The 16,279-nt window shown below is 49.0% G+C and overlaps 8 protein-coding genes across 14 annotated transcripts; 4 read left to right on the forward strand and 4 right to left on the reverse strand.

The window, feature by feature from the left end:
* Positions 1–430: 430 nt before the first annotated feature.
* On the forward strand, positions 431–3,956 carry FVEG_12598 (hypothetical protein; the record flags this gene model as incomplete). Its single annotated transcript, XM_018901945.1, has 6 exons — positions 431–497; positions 548–628; positions 681–960; positions 1,007–1,862; positions 1,908–2,406; positions 2,456–3,956. 6 exons carry the CDS (start codon positions 431–433, stop codon positions 3,895–3,897), a joined length of 3,225 nt encoding a protein of 1,074 aa, XP_018760558.1. The 3' UTR covers positions 3,898–3,956.
* A 160-nt stretch (positions 3,957–4,116) lies between these two features.
* On the reverse strand, positions 4,117–6,026 carry FVEG_12597 (hypothetical protein). Its single transcript, XM_018901944.1, has 7 exons — positions 5,866–6,026; positions 5,774–5,820; positions 5,679–5,725; positions 5,251–5,634; positions 4,938–5,201; positions 4,477–4,884; positions 4,117–4,428 (listed from the first exon to the last, which is right to left on the reverse strand). Exons 1-7 carry the CDS (start codon positions 5,976–5,978, stop codon positions 4,210–4,212), a joined length of 1,482 nt encoding a protein of 493 aa, XP_018760557.1. The 5' UTR covers positions 5,979–6,026; the 3' UTR covers positions 4,117–4,209.
* Positions 6,027–6,174: 148 nt separating this feature from the next.
* Positions 6,175–8,285, reverse strand: FVEG_12596 (hypothetical protein). Of its 2 annotated transcripts, XM_018901942.1 has the most exons (3): positions 8,089–8,285; positions 6,750–8,032; positions 6,175–6,701 (listed from the first exon to the last, which is right to left on the reverse strand). In XM_018901942.1, the coding sequence occupies exons 1-3, from the start codon at positions 8,168–8,170 to the stop codon at positions 6,261–6,263; spliced, it is 1,806 nt and encodes a 601-aa protein (XP_018760555.1). In that variant the 5' UTR covers positions 8,171–8,285; the 3' UTR covers positions 6,175–6,260. The 2 variants fall into 2 exon arrangements, with proteins under 2 accessions (XP_018760555.1, XP_018760556.1); XM_018901943.1 differs by having other exon boundaries at positions 6,750–8,285.
* Positions 8,286–8,499: 214 nt separating this feature from the next.
* On the forward strand, positions 8,500–10,161 carry FVEG_12595 (hypothetical protein; the record flags this gene model as incomplete). Its single annotated transcript, XM_018901941.1, has 2 exons — positions 8,500–9,887; positions 9,945–10,161. 2 exons carry the CDS (start codon positions 8,500–8,502, stop codon positions 10,159–10,161), a joined length of 1,605 nt encoding a protein of 534 aa, XP_018760554.1.
* A 960-nt stretch (positions 10,162–11,121) lies between these two features.
* On the forward strand, positions 11,122–12,297 carry FVEG_12594 (hypothetical protein; the record flags this gene model as incomplete). The annotated part of the gene is made up of 1 exon (XM_018901940.1): positions 11,122–12,297. One exon carries the CDS (start codon positions 11,122–11,124, stop codon positions 12,295–12,297), a length of 1,176 nt encoding a protein of 391 aa, XP_018760553.1.
* Positions 12,298–12,853: 556 nt separating this feature from the next.
* FVEG_12593 (hypothetical protein) lies at positions 12,854–13,820 on the reverse strand. 2 transcript variants are annotated; one of them, XM_018901939.1, is made up of 3 exons: positions 13,616–13,777; positions 13,138–13,565; positions 12,854–13,089 (listed from the first exon to the last, which is right to left on the reverse strand). In XM_018901939.1, exons 2-3 carry the CDS (start codon positions 13,406–13,408, stop codon positions 12,899–12,901), a joined length of 462 nt encoding a protein of 153 aa, XP_018760552.1. In that variant the 5' UTR covers positions 13,409–13,565; positions 13,616–13,777; the 3' UTR covers positions 12,854–12,898. The 2 variants fall into 2 exon arrangements, with proteins under 2 accessions (XP_018760552.1, XP_018760551.1); XM_018901938.1 differs by having other exon boundaries at positions 13,138–13,820.
* Positions 13,821–14,045: 225 nt separating this feature from the next.
* FVEG_17305 (hypothetical protein) lies at positions 14,046–14,841 on the forward strand. Of its 5 annotated transcripts, XM_018906561.1 has the most exons (4): positions 14,046–14,082; positions 14,144–14,248; positions 14,376–14,522; positions 14,579–14,831. In XM_018906561.1, the coding sequence occupies exons 3-4, from the start codon at positions 14,461–14,463 to the stop codon at positions 14,727–14,729; spliced, it is 213 nt and encodes a 70-aa protein (XP_018760550.1). In that variant the 5' UTR covers positions 14,046–14,082; positions 14,144–14,248; positions 14,376–14,460; the 3' UTR covers positions 14,730–14,831. The 5 variants fall into 5 exon arrangements, with proteins under 5 accessions (XP_018760550.1, XP_018760548.1, XP_018760549.1 ...); XM_018906559.1 differs by having other exon boundaries at positions 14,046–14,248; positions 14,357–14,522; positions 14,579–14,841; XM_018906560.1 differs by having other exon boundaries at positions 14,046–14,248; positions 14,579–14,841.
* On the reverse strand, positions 14,816–16,128 carry FVEG_17304 (hypothetical protein). The gene has a single exon (XM_018906556.1). It carries the CDS (start codon positions 16,059–16,061, stop codon positions 14,934–14,936), a length of 1,128 nt encoding a protein of 375 aa, XP_018760545.1. The 5' UTR covers positions 16,062–16,128; the 3' UTR covers positions 14,816–14,933.
* Between the last annotated feature and the right edge of the window lie 151 nt (positions 16,129–16,279).

Below are 16,279 nucleotides of genomic sequence, written 5' to 3' on the forward strand. Positions count from 1 at the left end.
AAATTCAAAGTTTGACCGCTTATTTTTAGAGTTGGACAACAGTCGGGCGCCCGCGGGGTGCCGACAAGGATGCCCGCGGAGCATATTTTACGGGGGACTTTTATAAGGCTACGTGCCGGTATCCGGACCCCGCGGGCGTTTGAAGGGTTGGCGCGGGCGGAGTCGACAGCGGGAGTTGATGATCGTCAATGCGGAGTTACAGCCGGGTATTATCACCAAAGTCAGGGTAATGAGATCAATGCGTTGGGATGCGTAAATGGCTTGCTCCGCCTCATGAACTCTTGACTATAACATGTGCTTGAAGAAAGCAATGTTTGAGTAACAATTTCATCATCAACAACAACAACAATCTCCTTTAAACAGCAAGCGATTTGATCTTATACGATATCACCACTATTTACGGATACAAACCAAACAGAATCTACACAAAATGGCAGCAAAGCAAAAATCGAAAAAGCACGATGAGAAGCACAAGGGACAAATCCCTGGTCCAAAGGGTACATACATCACCTTCAACACGAGTGCCATCAAATGCTAACCATCACAGGCCTTCCGGTCATCGGCAACCTTCTCGACATCGACGTCACAAACTCGCTACAATCGATAATCGACATGGCCAAAGACTATCGTACGTTACAGACCACTGCTGTTCCCGACAGCCCCTAACACTACATTCACAGCAAAACTCTTCGCGCTAAATGTCGGCGGAAACACAGAGATCATGATCTGCAGCCGCGACCTGATGGACGAATTAGCGGATGAATCACGATTCCATAAACTTGTTGTTGGTGGTGTTGAGAAGCTACGGCCTCTAGCTGGCGATGGCCTCTTCTCGGCGCAGCATAATAACCAGGAATGGGCTATTGCGCATCGAATCCTCATGCCGCTATTCGGACCTCTCACGATTAGAGAGATGTTGCCCGATATGCGAGATATCTCAGAACAGCTTTGTCTAAAATGGTACGTCTTTCAATATTGACAGAAGATATGGTGTTGACTTTTACAGGGCACGATTAGGTTCCTCCGCTACCATCGACGTCGCAAACGATTTCACACGACTAACACTCGACACCATCGCCCTCTGCACAATGGGCTTCCGCTTCAACAGCTTCTACAGCAACGAGAAAATGCATCCCTTTGTAGAGAGCATGGTCGCAGCCCTCGTCGACGCAGATAAGCAATCCATGCTCCCCGATGTCGTGCAGTCATTTCGACTACGAGCCCAATCCCATTTTAAGAAGAATGCTGCTGTGATGAAGACAACATGTCATGATATCCTCGACCAGCGACGGAAGAATCCTGTCGAGGGCAAAGATCTTCTCAATGCGATGATGAGTGGCAAGGATCCCAAGACGGGAATGGGTATGAGTGATGGGAACATTGTCGACAATCTCATTACTTTTCTCGTCGCTGGCCACGAGACTACCTCTGGTCTTTTGTCCTTTGCATTCTACTACCTTCTCGAGAACCCCGAGAAACTACAAAAAGCTCGCGAGGAGGTCGACGAGGTTTTGGGTGACGATGCCATCACAGCAGATCATCTTCCCAAGATGCCCTACATCAACATGATCTTCCGCGAGACCCTTCGTCTTATGCCCACTGCACCAGGCTTCTACGTCACACCATTCAAAGACGAAGTCATCGGTGGTCAATACAACGTCTCCGCAGGCGATCCCCTCTTTCTTTTCCTCCACATGATCCACCGCGATCCCGAAGTCTGGGGCCCTGATGCCGAGGAGTTCAGGCCTGAGAGGATGGCAGACGAGCACTTTAACAAGCTCCCCAAGAACGCTTGGAAGCCTTTCGGTAACGGTATGCGAGGCTGCATCGGTCGAGAGTTTGCATGGCAAGAAGCTCAAATCGTAAGTGCCACTTCTTTGTTGTGAATTACTAGCTAATATTCGCAGGTTACCATCATGCTTCTTCAGAACTTTGACATGGTCAAAGCCGATCCTAACTACCAACTTAAGATCAAGCAGTCGCTCACCATCAAGCCCGACGGTTTCAACATGAAGGTCAAGCTTCGAGAGGGACGCGACTTGACCAACCTCTTCAAGAACCCCAGCATGGCTAGCTCCAAGCAGCCCAGTCTGTCCAGCCGAAAGAACCTCAACATCTCACAGAAGGACCTGAAGCCCATTTCCATCTTTTATGGATCCAACACTGGAACTTGTGAGGCACTGGCAGAGCGGTTGTCGGCTGATTGTGCGACCTTCGGATTCATGCCCTCTAAGCCTCTGCCGCTTGATGACGCTACGAGGAATATGTCAAAGGAGGGACCGAACATCATCCTGGCTGCCTCATATGATGGAAAGCCTTCTGATAATGCTACCGAGTTTATGAAGTGGGCTGAGGCACTGCAGCCTGGGGAGCTGGAGGGCACCCAGTTCGCTGTTTTCGGATGCGGTAAGTCTCCTTCATCTCTTCATACCTCAACTTATCTAACGCTTCTAAGGCCACAAAGACTGGGTATCAACCTTGTATCGTATTCCCAAGGTTCTCGACAAGTGCTTAGCTGACGCTGGCGCCGATCGTCTCGTCGACATTGGTCTCACCGACGCCAGCACCGGCCGTCTATACCCCGACTTCGATGACTGGGCACACAGCAAGCTCTTCCCCGAACTAGCCAGCCGCCACGGCATCACACTCGACCACGAGCCTGACTCTCTTGAACTGAGCGTCACTGTCAACCAGTCCCAGCGGAATGATATCGGAGGGAACTTCCAGAGGGCTGAGGTCGTGGAGAACACTCTTCTCACTAGCCCTGGTGTTCCTCGCAAGTACAGTCTACTCCTCAAGTTACCGAAGGATATGGCATATACTCCTGGTGATCATGTCTTGATTCTTCCCAAGAATCCGCCTCAGCTTGTTGAGCGAGTCATGACTTGCTTTGGTGTCGATGATGATACTGTCTTGACTGTGTCGTCGCAGCGACCTACTTTCCTTCCCACCGGCACTCCCATTCTTGCCTCGAGCCTCTTCAGCACTCTTGTTGAACTGTCACAGACAGTCAGTCGCACCAGCCTCAAGAGACTGGTTGACTTTGCAGGCAATGAGGAGACCAAGGCTGAGATCCAGAGTCTCGCTGGTGATAGATACGATGTCGAGATTGACGAACAACGCATGTCCATTCTCGACATCCTCCGCAAATACCCCTCCATCAACATGCCCCTATCAACCTTCCTCTCCATGCTTCCCCAGATGCGTCCCCGCACATACTCCTTCGCCTCAACACCAGAGTGGAAGCCTGGCCACGGCTCACTTCTCTTCTCTGTCGTTGAAGCCACTGAAGCCAGTGGCTCATCGCTTGCACGCCCTGGCGGTCTAGCTACCAACTACATGGCCCAGCTCCGCCCCGGCGACTCTGTTCTCGTCGAGCCTCGACCTTGCAGAGTTGAGCTTCGCACTGCAATGACTACTGAGCTCAACGTCCCTATCGTCATGATCGCTGTTGGCGCTGGTCTCGCTCCCTTCTTGGGATTCATGCAGAAGCGATACCTGCAAAAGAACTCGGGTCAATTGTCCAATTCCTCCTCCACACTTTTCTTTGGCTGCCGTGGCGCCAAGATGGATGACATCTGTCGCGATACACTAGACGAATACTCTCGCGCTGGTGTCGTAACAATCCACCGCGCCTTCAGTCGAGATTGGGACTCGCCGCACAAGTATGTTCAGCACTTGGTGGCTAAGCACGCTGATACCCTGGCAAGACTTTGGGGACAGGGAGCTATTGTGATGGTCTGCAGTGGTAAGAAGGTATCTGATGATGTGTTTGATGTCTTGGGTCCTATTCTCCATAGTGAGGATAGAAGGTTGAACACTACGAGGGCGAGTGACTGGAAGACTTGGAGAGAAGGCGTTAGCAAGGAGCGGTTGATCTTGGAGGTGTTTGGTTAAGCTGGCGCTCTCGGTGATGAGTACTGTTTGTTGATGTACCTTAGCATAGCGTTGCGGGTTTCTTTGTTTTAGTATATAGATTAGGATAGACTGCTTTTACCGCCACTTCATTGTGCCTACCAGATAGTCTTCATCTGTGAGACCATTCTTTGACACATTTGCCATGTTTGTCTCCGATCACTGAAGTGGGTGGGTGGTTCTGCTCGAGTAACACTAGTTGGGGATAATGTTTCCCATTGGCAACGACCAACTACTACACCCTAAACTAAACTATGCGAATCCGCCACAACACCAAACTACATTCGTGTCCTTTTACAGAATGTATCTAAAGTTCTTATTCTGTTTATCAGTCTCATCCACCTGGAGAAGCGCTCCGTCCTCGGTAAGGTCCACCTGCTGAGACTCCTCGGGATCTCTCTTGACACCCTGCTCATTATCGCGACGGCGATTCTCCCAGGTAAGGTAGAAGTAAATGCCCACCACAAGCGCAATAGTGATGGCATAGCAGACCATGATGGTGGTATAAGCAGTCTATAGAGATTAGTGACGTACTTTACAATAAGCAGTGGTGTCACTTACGTGGTAGCCGGGTGCCTCGGTGCTGATAAAGAACTGAGGTCCACTTAGGTTTCCAGCACAGTATCCCAGGAAGATCATGGCCATGACGGTGGACTTTTTAGTGAAGCCAGCGATGTTACTAGCAGAAAGAGATAGCATGAGAGGGAATGCCGGTGCAACGGCCATGATGAGCCAGAAACCCGCCAGTCGGGAGAGTTTCTCTGCTGTAGGGAGGAGCTTGATCATAAGAATACCAGCGATTGCCATCAGGTAAGTCAGAACAAGAGCAATGTGTCGGGACTTGCGAACATAGGTTGTGAAGACAGCGACGAGGATGACGGTTGTGAGTTGAAAGGCTGATGCAGGGAGACCCATGAGGATAGTCTGCTTCTCATCGTAGCCGAAGCTCTTGATGACAATGGTGCTGAACTATCATGATATCAATTATCGCAGTCTTGATAGGATAGCAGAGGATAACTTACGCTTGTGGTTCCACCATTGGGAATGCAGATGATGAAAGAGAAGAAAAAGAACCACCAGGACTTGACATCCTTCATAGTCTCGATGAACTGCCCGCTGTCCCACTTCTTAGTCTGAGTAGTTCTCTGGAACTTCTTCGGTCGAAGAGCTGCAAACTCTCGCTCAGAAGTTGACAGAAACCCAGCAGTTGCAGGAGAGTCAGGCAGAAAGAAGAATGTCAAGACAGACCAAGCAATGGTAATAAGCCCAAAGATGAGGAAGAGCATCTGCACAAATCAGCCTTCAAATCTTCTTCAAGTCACAAGTACAACTCACCTTCCACTGCTCAATAGGACCATGATAACTCAAAATCCCATACGCAATCATAGCACCAACCATACTCGCCGACGCATTCCCCGCAAACCAGAACGAATGTCGCGATACATGCTCATGAGGTGTATACCACATTCCCGTGATGAGCGAGAAGCCTGGACTAATCGCACTCTCAAACACACCAAGAAAGAATCGCAGAACCATGAGACTAGCGTAATTATGCGCGACGGCGTGGAGAGTGAGAATGACGCCCCAGATAAACATGAGAACGCTTAGATATTTGCCGAGAGGGAATTTGACGAAGCCGAGAGAGATGGGGTATGAGGCTACGAGGTAGCCTATGTAGAAGATGCTAGATGCCCAGCTGAATTGTTGCCCGACGAGTTGCTTCGCTGGTTAGTGATGCTTTTGCTTCAGTGGTGAGTACATACCAGATCCTCTCTCAGGCCAAGAATAGCGCTATATGCCAAACTCGTCTCTGTATAAAAAGTCAATAACCGCATATCAATTCCCATAATAAACCTACTATCCAAATACTGCAATCCATAGCTCACAATAAGCAACGGCATAAGTCTAAAAAATTAGCTCTGAACACCTGTCGCTTCTGGCAGCACATACCTCATATCAATCTTCCTCACAAGCTTCTTCTCCTCCTCCACCGACAGCGTATCAACAGTCCCGTGCATATCAACATCCGAAGGCGTCGACTCTTTCATCTCTTTACCCTCCATGATTAAAATTGCGATGTTGCAGGAGTGAAGAAAAAAAGAAGGTTAAACTTCAAAGCGTTGATGGTTTTGAGTCAATGTAGGGGGCGCAAGGGCCCAGTTATATTCTGTGTCCTTATCACACCAGCGCTAGTCCTTAATCCCCTTATCACTTCGGCTCCAAAATCTGGGGTCCCTTGTCCACTACCCCAGATTTGTGGCGTGGGCTATGAGTGGTCAGTTTAATCGACGAGATAAGCCACGAGATTTATCGACGAGATAGTGAAGATGAGACACTGAAACTATCTAATTATCATGATATGGTCTGGTCTGCTTGCTAACTAATTCCCGAACCGCCTCCATCGATATTCCCTTAGCCGACAGTGTCTTAGCCGATACCACGAGGTTGTAAACGCCCTTGATAACGGGATCTGAAATACTCGCCGAGATCCAGTCTCGGTATACGGGGTCATGTGTTTCGATTCCTCCGATTAAAAGAGCCCATTGGAAGCGCTCTAGGAGCTGGACTGGTCCGACGGGGATGGTGTTGTATGCTGCTGAGACTAGTTCTTGGAGTGCGCGCTCGATATCAGCTGGGACTGGTGCCTCGCCGAAGAATGTGTCACGGCTGCGGTGCAGGTAGATCTCTAGGGCGTGGAAGATGGTTACAGCTACGAGGGCCATTAGTGGTGGCTTAGTAGACTGTTGGGCGCAGTCTCTCGATAATGTGAAGAGGAAGTTCTGCTCCTGTACGATGTCAGTCCACGTTGGTCTTACGGGTCACTATCAACTTACCTCTCGTATCTTGTCCAACTTGTTCCTAATCTCCACCCACTTCCCAAGTACAGCCAGTTCACTCTGGCTATACACATTAATCTCGTATTGTATCACAATTAGACCGAAGTAAACATCCAAAATCCTTCTCTGACTCGTCTCCGGCTGACTCTCAGACCTGAACCACGTCTCCGTCTGGTCTGGTAATATCGGCATGCGTGACAGAAGCCATATTCGCTGCCTCGTCTCATGCTTTTGACTAACATAACCCGCAAAAGCAGCACCGCAGCCAAAGAAACCACAGAATACATCGCGATCATAGATATACGTCAAGATCCGCGATAGCGTAACGGGCTCTGACGTCCCTGTACTCCCGCTGGAATTGGCACAAACCTCATCTAGCGAAAACGTCGTAACATACGCAAGAATCGAGGTACTCAACTCTCGCAGTCTCTCCACCTCCAACGGATCCCTCCTCATCCAAAACATATAAAGATACAAAAACGACAACATCATTGCGACGTGGTTCGTAGGCGATAATGTCACGAGCGCCTGGCTTAAAAGCTGCGATCCGTTCTGAAAATGCAGATACGACTCCAAAGGCGGTCTGTGGCTGAAACCATGATGGATAGCTAGTTCGCTGTGTGAAAAAGCAAGAAGGAAATGTAGCGCCATGGGGTTCTGGACTGCAAAGTTGAGGAAGATGGAGTGTGCTGATAGAGCGGCTTTGCGGGTTGATTTCATGGGTGCGAGGACGGTGGAGTGGAATGTCATGGCTTGGACGTCGTCGCTGCCGATTGAAGGGGCGGGCTCGGTTGGGTTTGTGAAGGAGAACGATGGGAAGAGGGAGAGGATGTCGAAGGAGGGTGTTGGGTATAGGATGAGCTGCGATGAAGCATCTTGGGGATATTGAGGGAGGGCGATGGGGTTGATCAAGTCGTCTGGCGGTATATCTGGGAACGTCGTTGGTGATGCAGATGCCACTTCACTCTCAACAGGGAGAACATCAAATGACATATCAGCCGGCAAACCCTCAGGCAATTGCAAGTCCCCAGCCGGTGTCAAAGCAGGCGGCGTGACACTCTGCGAGCCCTCACTGGCACTTCCAGCATCATCAATCTTGGGCACAATAGTATGCGGCGTCCATCTCTCGCGTTGTTTGATCGGCCCCAAGCCTCTCCTCCTCTCCGCCAGCGGCTGTATCTGCGTCGCCCATCTACACTCAAGCTTGAGCCTCACGCAGCGATTGCACTGCGGCCTCGTCTCATCGCATTTGACCTTTTTGGTCAGACACGTCAAGCAGCCTAGACATCTGGGTCAGCGGGGAACCACTTCCGGAGGAGCCGGGGAGGGACCTCACCGTTTTTAGAGCGGCCGCGTTCTACGCGTTTGCGCTTTGGGAGTTGAGGGAGGGAGGAGGAACTGGATGATGCATTCTCCATGTGACTTGGGCTTGACTGGGGGGGAGGGGGAGACCGGATGAGAAGGTCCTTATCGAATAGGTGGAAAGGAATTGGATGGCATTAGTTAATCGATTGGTTTGCGTTGACCCTTTCTTTTTCGGTCGTTAATCTGAAAGGACGCGTCCCCGCCTCTCGCAGCTGATATGTCGTCGATTAAACCGACCAATCACCATCACCTCAAAATCGAACTGTGATACGACGAGATATGAAGACAATAACGAACAATTTATTGAGTCTACTTCATTCCCTTCTTATCCTGTACTCTCCAATTCCCGCTTTCTATCTCCAAAATAATTCTTATCACTAAAATGGGCAATTCAATCTCTTACACTACTTCAGACTGTCACGTCAACCTCCCAAACTCTGGATCTCTCAAAGGTCTTCAGTTCGATTCCAAGTCCCGTCGCTTCGCAGGTGTTCCCTACGCTCAACCTCCCGTCGGAAATCTTCGATGGCGAAAACCTCAGCCTCTTCCTAAAACACATCAATACGAATCTTTAGATGGTTCACCATTTGATGCGACCCATTTTGGACCGGTTTGTCCTCAGGCCAATTACTCCAAGAACGTCAGCGAGCATATCCCCAAACATGCATACAGCGAGGATTGTCTTAGACTTAATATCTGGACACCTGTGCCTGATCCCAAGGAGCCGAATAAGAAATGGCCTGTTATGGTCTGGTTTCATGGTGGTTGGTTCCAGGTTGGAGATCCAAGTCAGGAAGAGAGTATGGATCCTACAGAACTCATATCCACTGGCGGATTACAAGCTGTGTTTGTAGCCGTTGGTTACAGGCTCAATGTCTTTGGCTTCCTCGCTGGCACGTCTTTGTTAGAAGAGTCTGGTGGTGGGGCTGTAGGGAACTACGGTCTTTGGGACCAACGTCTCGCTATGGACTGGGTATACGAGAACATCGCGGCCTTTGGAGGAGATCCTCAAAATATCATTCTAGCGGGACGAAGTGCAGGAGCTTACTCCGTTCTCGCACAAGCACTCTATGACTTCCGAGGCAAAGAATCACATGGTCATTTTACAAGAATGATCATGTACTCCAATGCCATTCCAACACAACCCAAGACTGTTCAAGATTGCGAGGAGCAGTTTGATGAGCTCTGCGAGTACTTCGGTGTACCTGCAGACGTCAACGGCGCAGAGAAACTACGTAATCTGCGAAGTATCACCGCTGATGATCTATCTTCTGCCATTATGGAACTGAAGAACCATACTTTTCGTCCTGTGACAGACGATCTGTTCATTCACTCTGGTATCTTTGACTACTATCGCGACGGGTCATTTGCGCGTGAGTTCAAGAAGCGCGGATTAAAGCTCTACATTGGCGAAGTGCTTGATGAAGATACCCTCTACGCAGTTACAAACCCTCCCGATCCCAACATCTATTCTCTTCAGATGCAAATATCCAACTACTATCCTCCCCACGTCACCGACCGTCTCCTCAAGCATTATAACCTTCCGCAAACAAAAGACAAAAAGGATTGGCAAAAGATCTTTGGGCGTATCATTGCCGATGGTCAAGTCAGAGCTCCATCACGATATCTAGTGGATAATCTGGTGCGCAATGGTGTTGACATCAAGAATGTCTGGAGGTATCTCATCGCATACCGCCTCTCGTTCATAACGAATGAAGTTGCTCCAGCCTCCTTTGGTGTGAGCCATGCTATGGATAGGCCTATATGGAAGTAAGTCAAGATCCTCTACCCAGTTCACAACACTGCAGATTCTCTAACATATTGCAGCTACTCTATCACTCATGGACCAACGCCTGCAGAGAGAGATCTTATGGATGCATGGATCAGGGATCTCAGGGCTTTCGTCAACGATGAAGAGGGGTATGTGTTCGGCACTGAACTTACTACAGAGTACAAAGTCATGCAACCGCAGGGAACAATTGCGATTGAACGAGATAGTCGATGGGAAGAACTTTTACAGGTTATGGATATCTTTAGCGCGTAATTGCCACATCTTATCGATATGTTGCTCCCATGGCCTTTGCAAGTGAATGGTGCAGACACTTGTAAATCGGAGCTTCGCCTCGCTGTTCGCTGCCCAATACTGCGCCTTGGGTTCGGGCTCAGCAGTATGATAGAAGTCAGACGACATACCCATAAAGGATCTATATACGATTCAGCCCAACCGACAGCGTCCCTTGTCGGATATCAAGCCAACTAACAACAAACGGAGCCCAAGCATCAAGCCATCGTGGCCATGGACGGGAACGTTCCACTCCTTGCCCAATTACCCCCAGTACTAGCCTGTTGCTATCCCCAGGTTTCATGGAGCCGAGGTAGAGTGGGGGACAAAAGTCTTTATTTCGCAGCGTCAAAGGCATGGTTCAGAGCCGCAAGGAAATACACCCAATAAGAACTAGCCAAAGCCGTGTCTAAGGGAAGAACTACGGCTTTCATCAATTCCCATTGGAGATGCGAATCCCCAGAATCCCCCACACTAGCCCAGGTTATTGTTCTCATCTCAAATGAGAAATGAAGACTGCAGGTCATTTTTGTTACCATGAATCTACCACTCATGACTATTATGACTACAAACTACAGAGGCGTCGGTATGTGGACATCCCGGTTCGGCTCAGGGGACTCCACTCTACCGCACGAATCTCTACATTTCTGCATCTTCGGGGTAGTATTATGTTAAGGTGACGAAAGAATATAGGATTCTTTTAGCTGGAGAAGGAGTTTCAACCAATACGTAGACTGGTTCGATGAAGGGTAAGAATAAATGATCTTGGCATCTTCGGTGCTCGATAGACCGAAGAAGCAGGTCTTGAAAGCTCACTATAATTCTATAAAGGGTCCAGGGCGTCTGACTATCTGCAATATTCACAATACAACAGCGCTGGTTCCTCCACAGCCCTTTACCTTTACACTCAATCTCCAAAACCTTGATCCATACCTACCGACAATGAAGACCTCCCTGGCATTTGCTTCTGTTACGGCCTTGTCTCGTAGCTTGGCTATCGCCGCTCCACCTTCCAACTACCTCAACTGGAAGACATTCAAAGCTAATGGAGTCAACCTCGGTGGCTGGCTACACCAGGAAGCCATAATTGATCCTACGTGGTGGAACCAATACGCCCCTGGTATGCCTGATGAATGGGATTTCTGTGCAAAGCTCAAATCGCAATGCGGTCCTGTTTTGGAGCAGCGCTACGGCTCTTACATCACGGCTAAAGACATCGATACTATGGCTGCAGCCGGTATCAACGTTATCCGAGTGCCGACTGGATATAACGCTTGGGTCACTGTTCCAGGATCACAGCTTTACAGTGGCAATCAAGCGCGCTATCTGAGAGCCATATCTGATTACGCTATCAAGAAGCATGGCATCTACGTCATTCTTGACATTCACTCACTCCCCGGAGGTCTGAACGGCATGGGATTGGGTGAAAAGGAAGGGAACTATGGCTGGTTCCAGAACCAGACTGCTCTTGAGTATTCTTACAAGGCGGTCGATGCTGCTCTCAAGTTCATCCAGGAATCCGATGTTCCCCAAGGTTTTACCCTGGCCCCCATCAACGAACCGGTTGACAATCGAGATATCACAAAGTTTGGCACGCCGGACGCACTAAGTGATCAAGGTGCTGCTTGGGTTCTTCAGTACTTCCAAGGCGTCATCTCGCGCGTCGAAAAGGTCAACCCTAAGATACCTATCATGCTTCAGGGTGGTTTTCGACCCGTCGACTACTGGGCCAAGCACTTTGCTGCCAGCACTAATATCGTCTTTGATGTCCATAACTACTATTTCGCCGGCCGCCCGACTACTTCACAAAATCTTGCCGAACTTATCTGCAGTGATGCCAAGGACATCGTTAGTACTGCTTCACCAAAATTCCCTGTTTTTGTCGGCGAGTGGTCCATTCAGGCTGCCACCAACAACACTTTTGCCAGCCGGGCGCGGAATCTGAACACTGGTCTCAAGGCTTGGACTGCTTATACTCGAGGAAGCGCTTACTGGACTTGGAAGTTCTTTGGAAATGTGCCGGTTGATGGTGAGGGTACTCAAGGCGATTATTGGAATTACTCTGACTTTGTGAAGATGGGAATAATTAGCCCGTCGTCGGAGGTTACTTGTAAATGAGACGCCTCTAGTGCTACTACTCTACAAACTTATCAACCCACGTGTCGCGATATTGGCGGCGCATTCCTGACTCTATTTTGCTATTCGATACTGGTGATCAGGACTGGGAAAGCATATGCAACAGGGTTCTGGAACTCTCTTCACCAAAATCTGCCGTACGTTCAATGATCAAGATGTAGCAGAGGTCAAAGGAGATATATCAGTTGTTATCGTCTCATGAGAGGCTAAAGAGGATGACTATGATGATACTATCGCCAATGTTCCAGTCTCGGGCTGCTGGCTACTTGTGTATGATCGAGAGTCATTTGAAGAGGAAGAAGTGCTTCTCGTGTTTCGTGATAAAGTAAAGGGCAATATTGTCAGGCAGTCATCTGTCAGACCAGAGGATTTAGAGCATATTCCTCCCTACATCATGCGGGGATCCATCACTGAATCTGCCTTTTGGCGTGATGGAGAGGTCGGAAAGAATTACAAGTCGCAAGGGAGGAGCATGCGAGCTATTTTACCTAGAGTTATGGCCGAAGCTGAGCAATGTCGCGATGGTTTTATATAACAAGCCGTGGTGGAAAGGTCAATATCGTATTAGATGCTCTCTATTCTATTACAAAGTCATTCTATACTGAACAAACTGACTCTCGGCAAGAGTATCATAAAGCTTCCGCGCCGCAGTATTATCATGCTTGGTAACCCACTGCACCCTCAGAAACCCCTTCTCCCTCGCAAAATCCGCAACAGCCTGCGTCAACTTCCTCCCAAGTCCCTCCCCGCGAACTTCCGGATCAACAAACAAGTCTATCGCGTCAATGCCCTTCCTCATACCTCACATAAGTTTTTACTTACCATTGAGTAAAAGGATTTCCTTCTCGCTCCAAGGCGTCTGCTCCGGAAAGAAATGCGCTATCCCAACTAGTTTTTGTTCATCTCCCTTAACCTGCCGCACAACTAGCGCTCGCAGTCCATTCTTCTCTTCGATGATGCGATCAAAAGTCCGCGCGTATTGAGCCTCGTCGATTTTGGATTTGTAAAAGTCGATGTAGGCGCGGAATAATTTGGACCATTCTTCGAAGTCATCTCGGACTGGCTTTGCGATATAATATGTTGCTGGAGACATCGTGGTGATGGTTTGGGATAAAAGGCGTTATTGTTGAGGGGAAGTCTCGAGGTTGAAGGCGCCGTTTAAAGGGTCGTTATCGGCTCCGATAGGCCGGTTCCGAAGACTCGGGCCGGTCTGGGGCTAGAGACCGGGAGTGTCACCGGCACGATATCGCCTTTATCGCAGTTAGTGTGAGTCAATTGACTTGTAAGTAAAGTTTGGCACTGATTGCCAGAGGCTTAGTCTGGTTGAAGTCACTGATTACAGTATTGCTGTCTCAAAATGGTGGTGGAGGAGAGCCCAAGCATGATGTCATCAAACATAACTCCGCTTCTGGCCTCAACGGATATCGACGAGACAAGCCAGCCGGACCAATGTGGCTGACTCAGATGGATTGAAAGCTTTTGATCACATTGACTCAAGGGCTGCAATCCTCCTCATATAATCACGGACTTGGGCCAATAAATCTCACTCAGCGTCGTATGCTCAAGCGCATCTCGTATAGAAAGCGGGACGGATCCCGGATGATGACCCGAGAGGTACGGGAGTAGATCCTTCTGCGGCGAGAATCCTTGTGGATCCTATCGGAACATTATGGCCGAGCATGATCCATAGCCTCATATATCTCTTTAACCATGGCTAGGGGAGGAAAGAAAACTCAGGACCTTGACCCTAAGCGATAAAGATATTAGGTAAATTTAGCCTAAATTAAAGGCACCCTTTACTAAGTTTATTTTAATGCCTTATATTAAGGTTTGGTATTTTCTTGCCCCTTGAGGGGTAGCAGTCGTGGTCAGAGCTGCATATGTCCCCAATGTTCATGCAGAGTAACGGTCGACTCTAGGCTACAATCGGCAGGTAAGTCCTTTGATCTATGTATGAGGTGAGATTTGGGTGGTATAAATCCATCTGCAACATCGGCTGGATAGAAATAGGAATGTGGTCAGCTAAAGGATCCAATCCTAGTAATTGACAGATCATATAGCTACATCACTACTTATATAAAAGGCACCGACGGCCCGAAGAACCTCTGTCTTTTCTATTACTCACGCATAATCGAAATCATCAAAATGCAGTTCTCCATCTTCAGCATCTTGGCCATCGCCACCGTTGCCATCGCGGCTCCCCAGTCGTATGCCATTCCCTCGCAAGCAAACGTCTTGAGAATCCGTTGCTGACTTTGTACAGCGCTTGTGAGAACGGCGGTCTGTTCTACTCTGACCCAAAGACTCTGGAGCCCTGCAAGTCGGCCTGTGCTGGCGGTACTTGTGCTTTCCAGGGTACCTGCGAGACTGACCCCAACATCCCTCTTCTCTGCTTGGCCAAGTGCACTTGCTAGACGTCTTGCCCTGCCGAGAACAAGATGTTGATAAGGCAGATGTTTTATGAATGATGGGGATTATTTGTCATAGAAACAATCAATAGGCAAAATGAACCTTGTTTATCTTAAAGGCTTAATGTGTACTACGAAGCCTCCATGATGCTAATGCCTGACCAACTTCCAAACTCTCCTCGCAACGTAGATATGTTTCGGCATTATCCTTCATCTCCTGAAAGAGAGCAGAAGAAGATCTTCAAACCGTGAACCACCAACGTCCGGCCGCTGAAGATCCGAGAACTGGCTCAGCGTCACTAAATGAGGCCCCGGTACTTTCAACGCAGCAGTCTCCCAAGCACTCTCACTATCCGCATCCCAAAGCTTTGTCCGCACATCAAAAGGCAAAGCCTCAACACAAAGCGCATGCATCGTATATCCCCTCTTCAGCGAACTATACACCGCTAACAGGATATTGCAAATCATTATAGTCCGTCTCACATTCTCGGAGAATAGCCATGCTTTCCAGGGACTCAGTGAGCTTGGTAGTTGAGTCGGCGCATGCTGCCATAGCTGATGAGTCAATGCCCACATTTCTTCATTGTCACGTTCGATGTCATCTTCGTTTGTGTCGTGACACTCTAGAAGACGGATTATTTGGGCCAGGCTTATCGCTTGTGCGTATGCCAGTGTGTCCGCGAATGTGCTCGTGCGTTTTGATAGACGAATGAGACGTCTGATTGTGAGGCAGAGGGCACTGAGGCGGCTGCTGGCGAGATAATCGCCGGCGACGTGATAGCTATAGCAAGCATCGCGAACTTCTTTGAGTGGTGGTGGCAGTGAGGGGTCATATAGAGCAGAGTGAATAAAGGCGGTCTTGCCATGATCCACGAACTGGCTTGGGAAACCCCGAAGAATATCAGACAGATGATGGAGTGTCGCCTGATCAAACACGCGAACAATTTCCAGATGAAGGGGATTAAAGATTTGGAGACCGTTGTTCATCGGCCTGCTCATGACTCTGAAATTGTTCAATCTTGACAGGTCTGGAGGTCGAGAGCCATCATAGGAATCATTAGAAAGTACTTGTCGAATGAAGATCTGAAGCCTTGTATCCAAGATACCATGGACCAATAAACGCGACAAACTTTGGGGATTCTGTTCCTCGTTGAGCTTTCGAGATTTAACAATACTTTTGAGTGTCTTTTCGTGAATAGCGACAGGTGCAGGGGCTGGCTCATTGGCGTACCGACAGGGAATACGCTTGGTGGAGCATCTCTCGCAGCAGGGACTCGCGAGATTGCAACGCCTTCGGGCCTTGACGCACGCTTGACACGATCTTTGCAGTAAGCCCATACTGAGATTGATTCTCTGCGCAAGGCTTGAGGAACATCGGATAAGAGCCAGGTGTTTCTTTGATGCGGGAATACTCGAATGACGATTGACTAATCATCAGCGGCAGATACGTGTGTTCCAAAAGAGGACTAGTCTCCACCTCTCAGTCAAACAAGGTTTAGCTTCCACCTGCTGGCTAAAAGAGGCTTAGACTCCACCATCTTGACGACGAGATGAGT

Source organism: Fusarium verticillioides, chromosome 3 (assembly GCF_000149555.1).
Source record: "Fusarium verticillioides 7600 chromosome 3, whole genome shotgun sequence".
Taxonomy (NCBI): domain Eukaryota; kingdom Fungi; phylum Ascomycota; class Sordariomycetes; order Hypocreales; family Nectriaceae; genus Fusarium; species Fusarium verticillioides.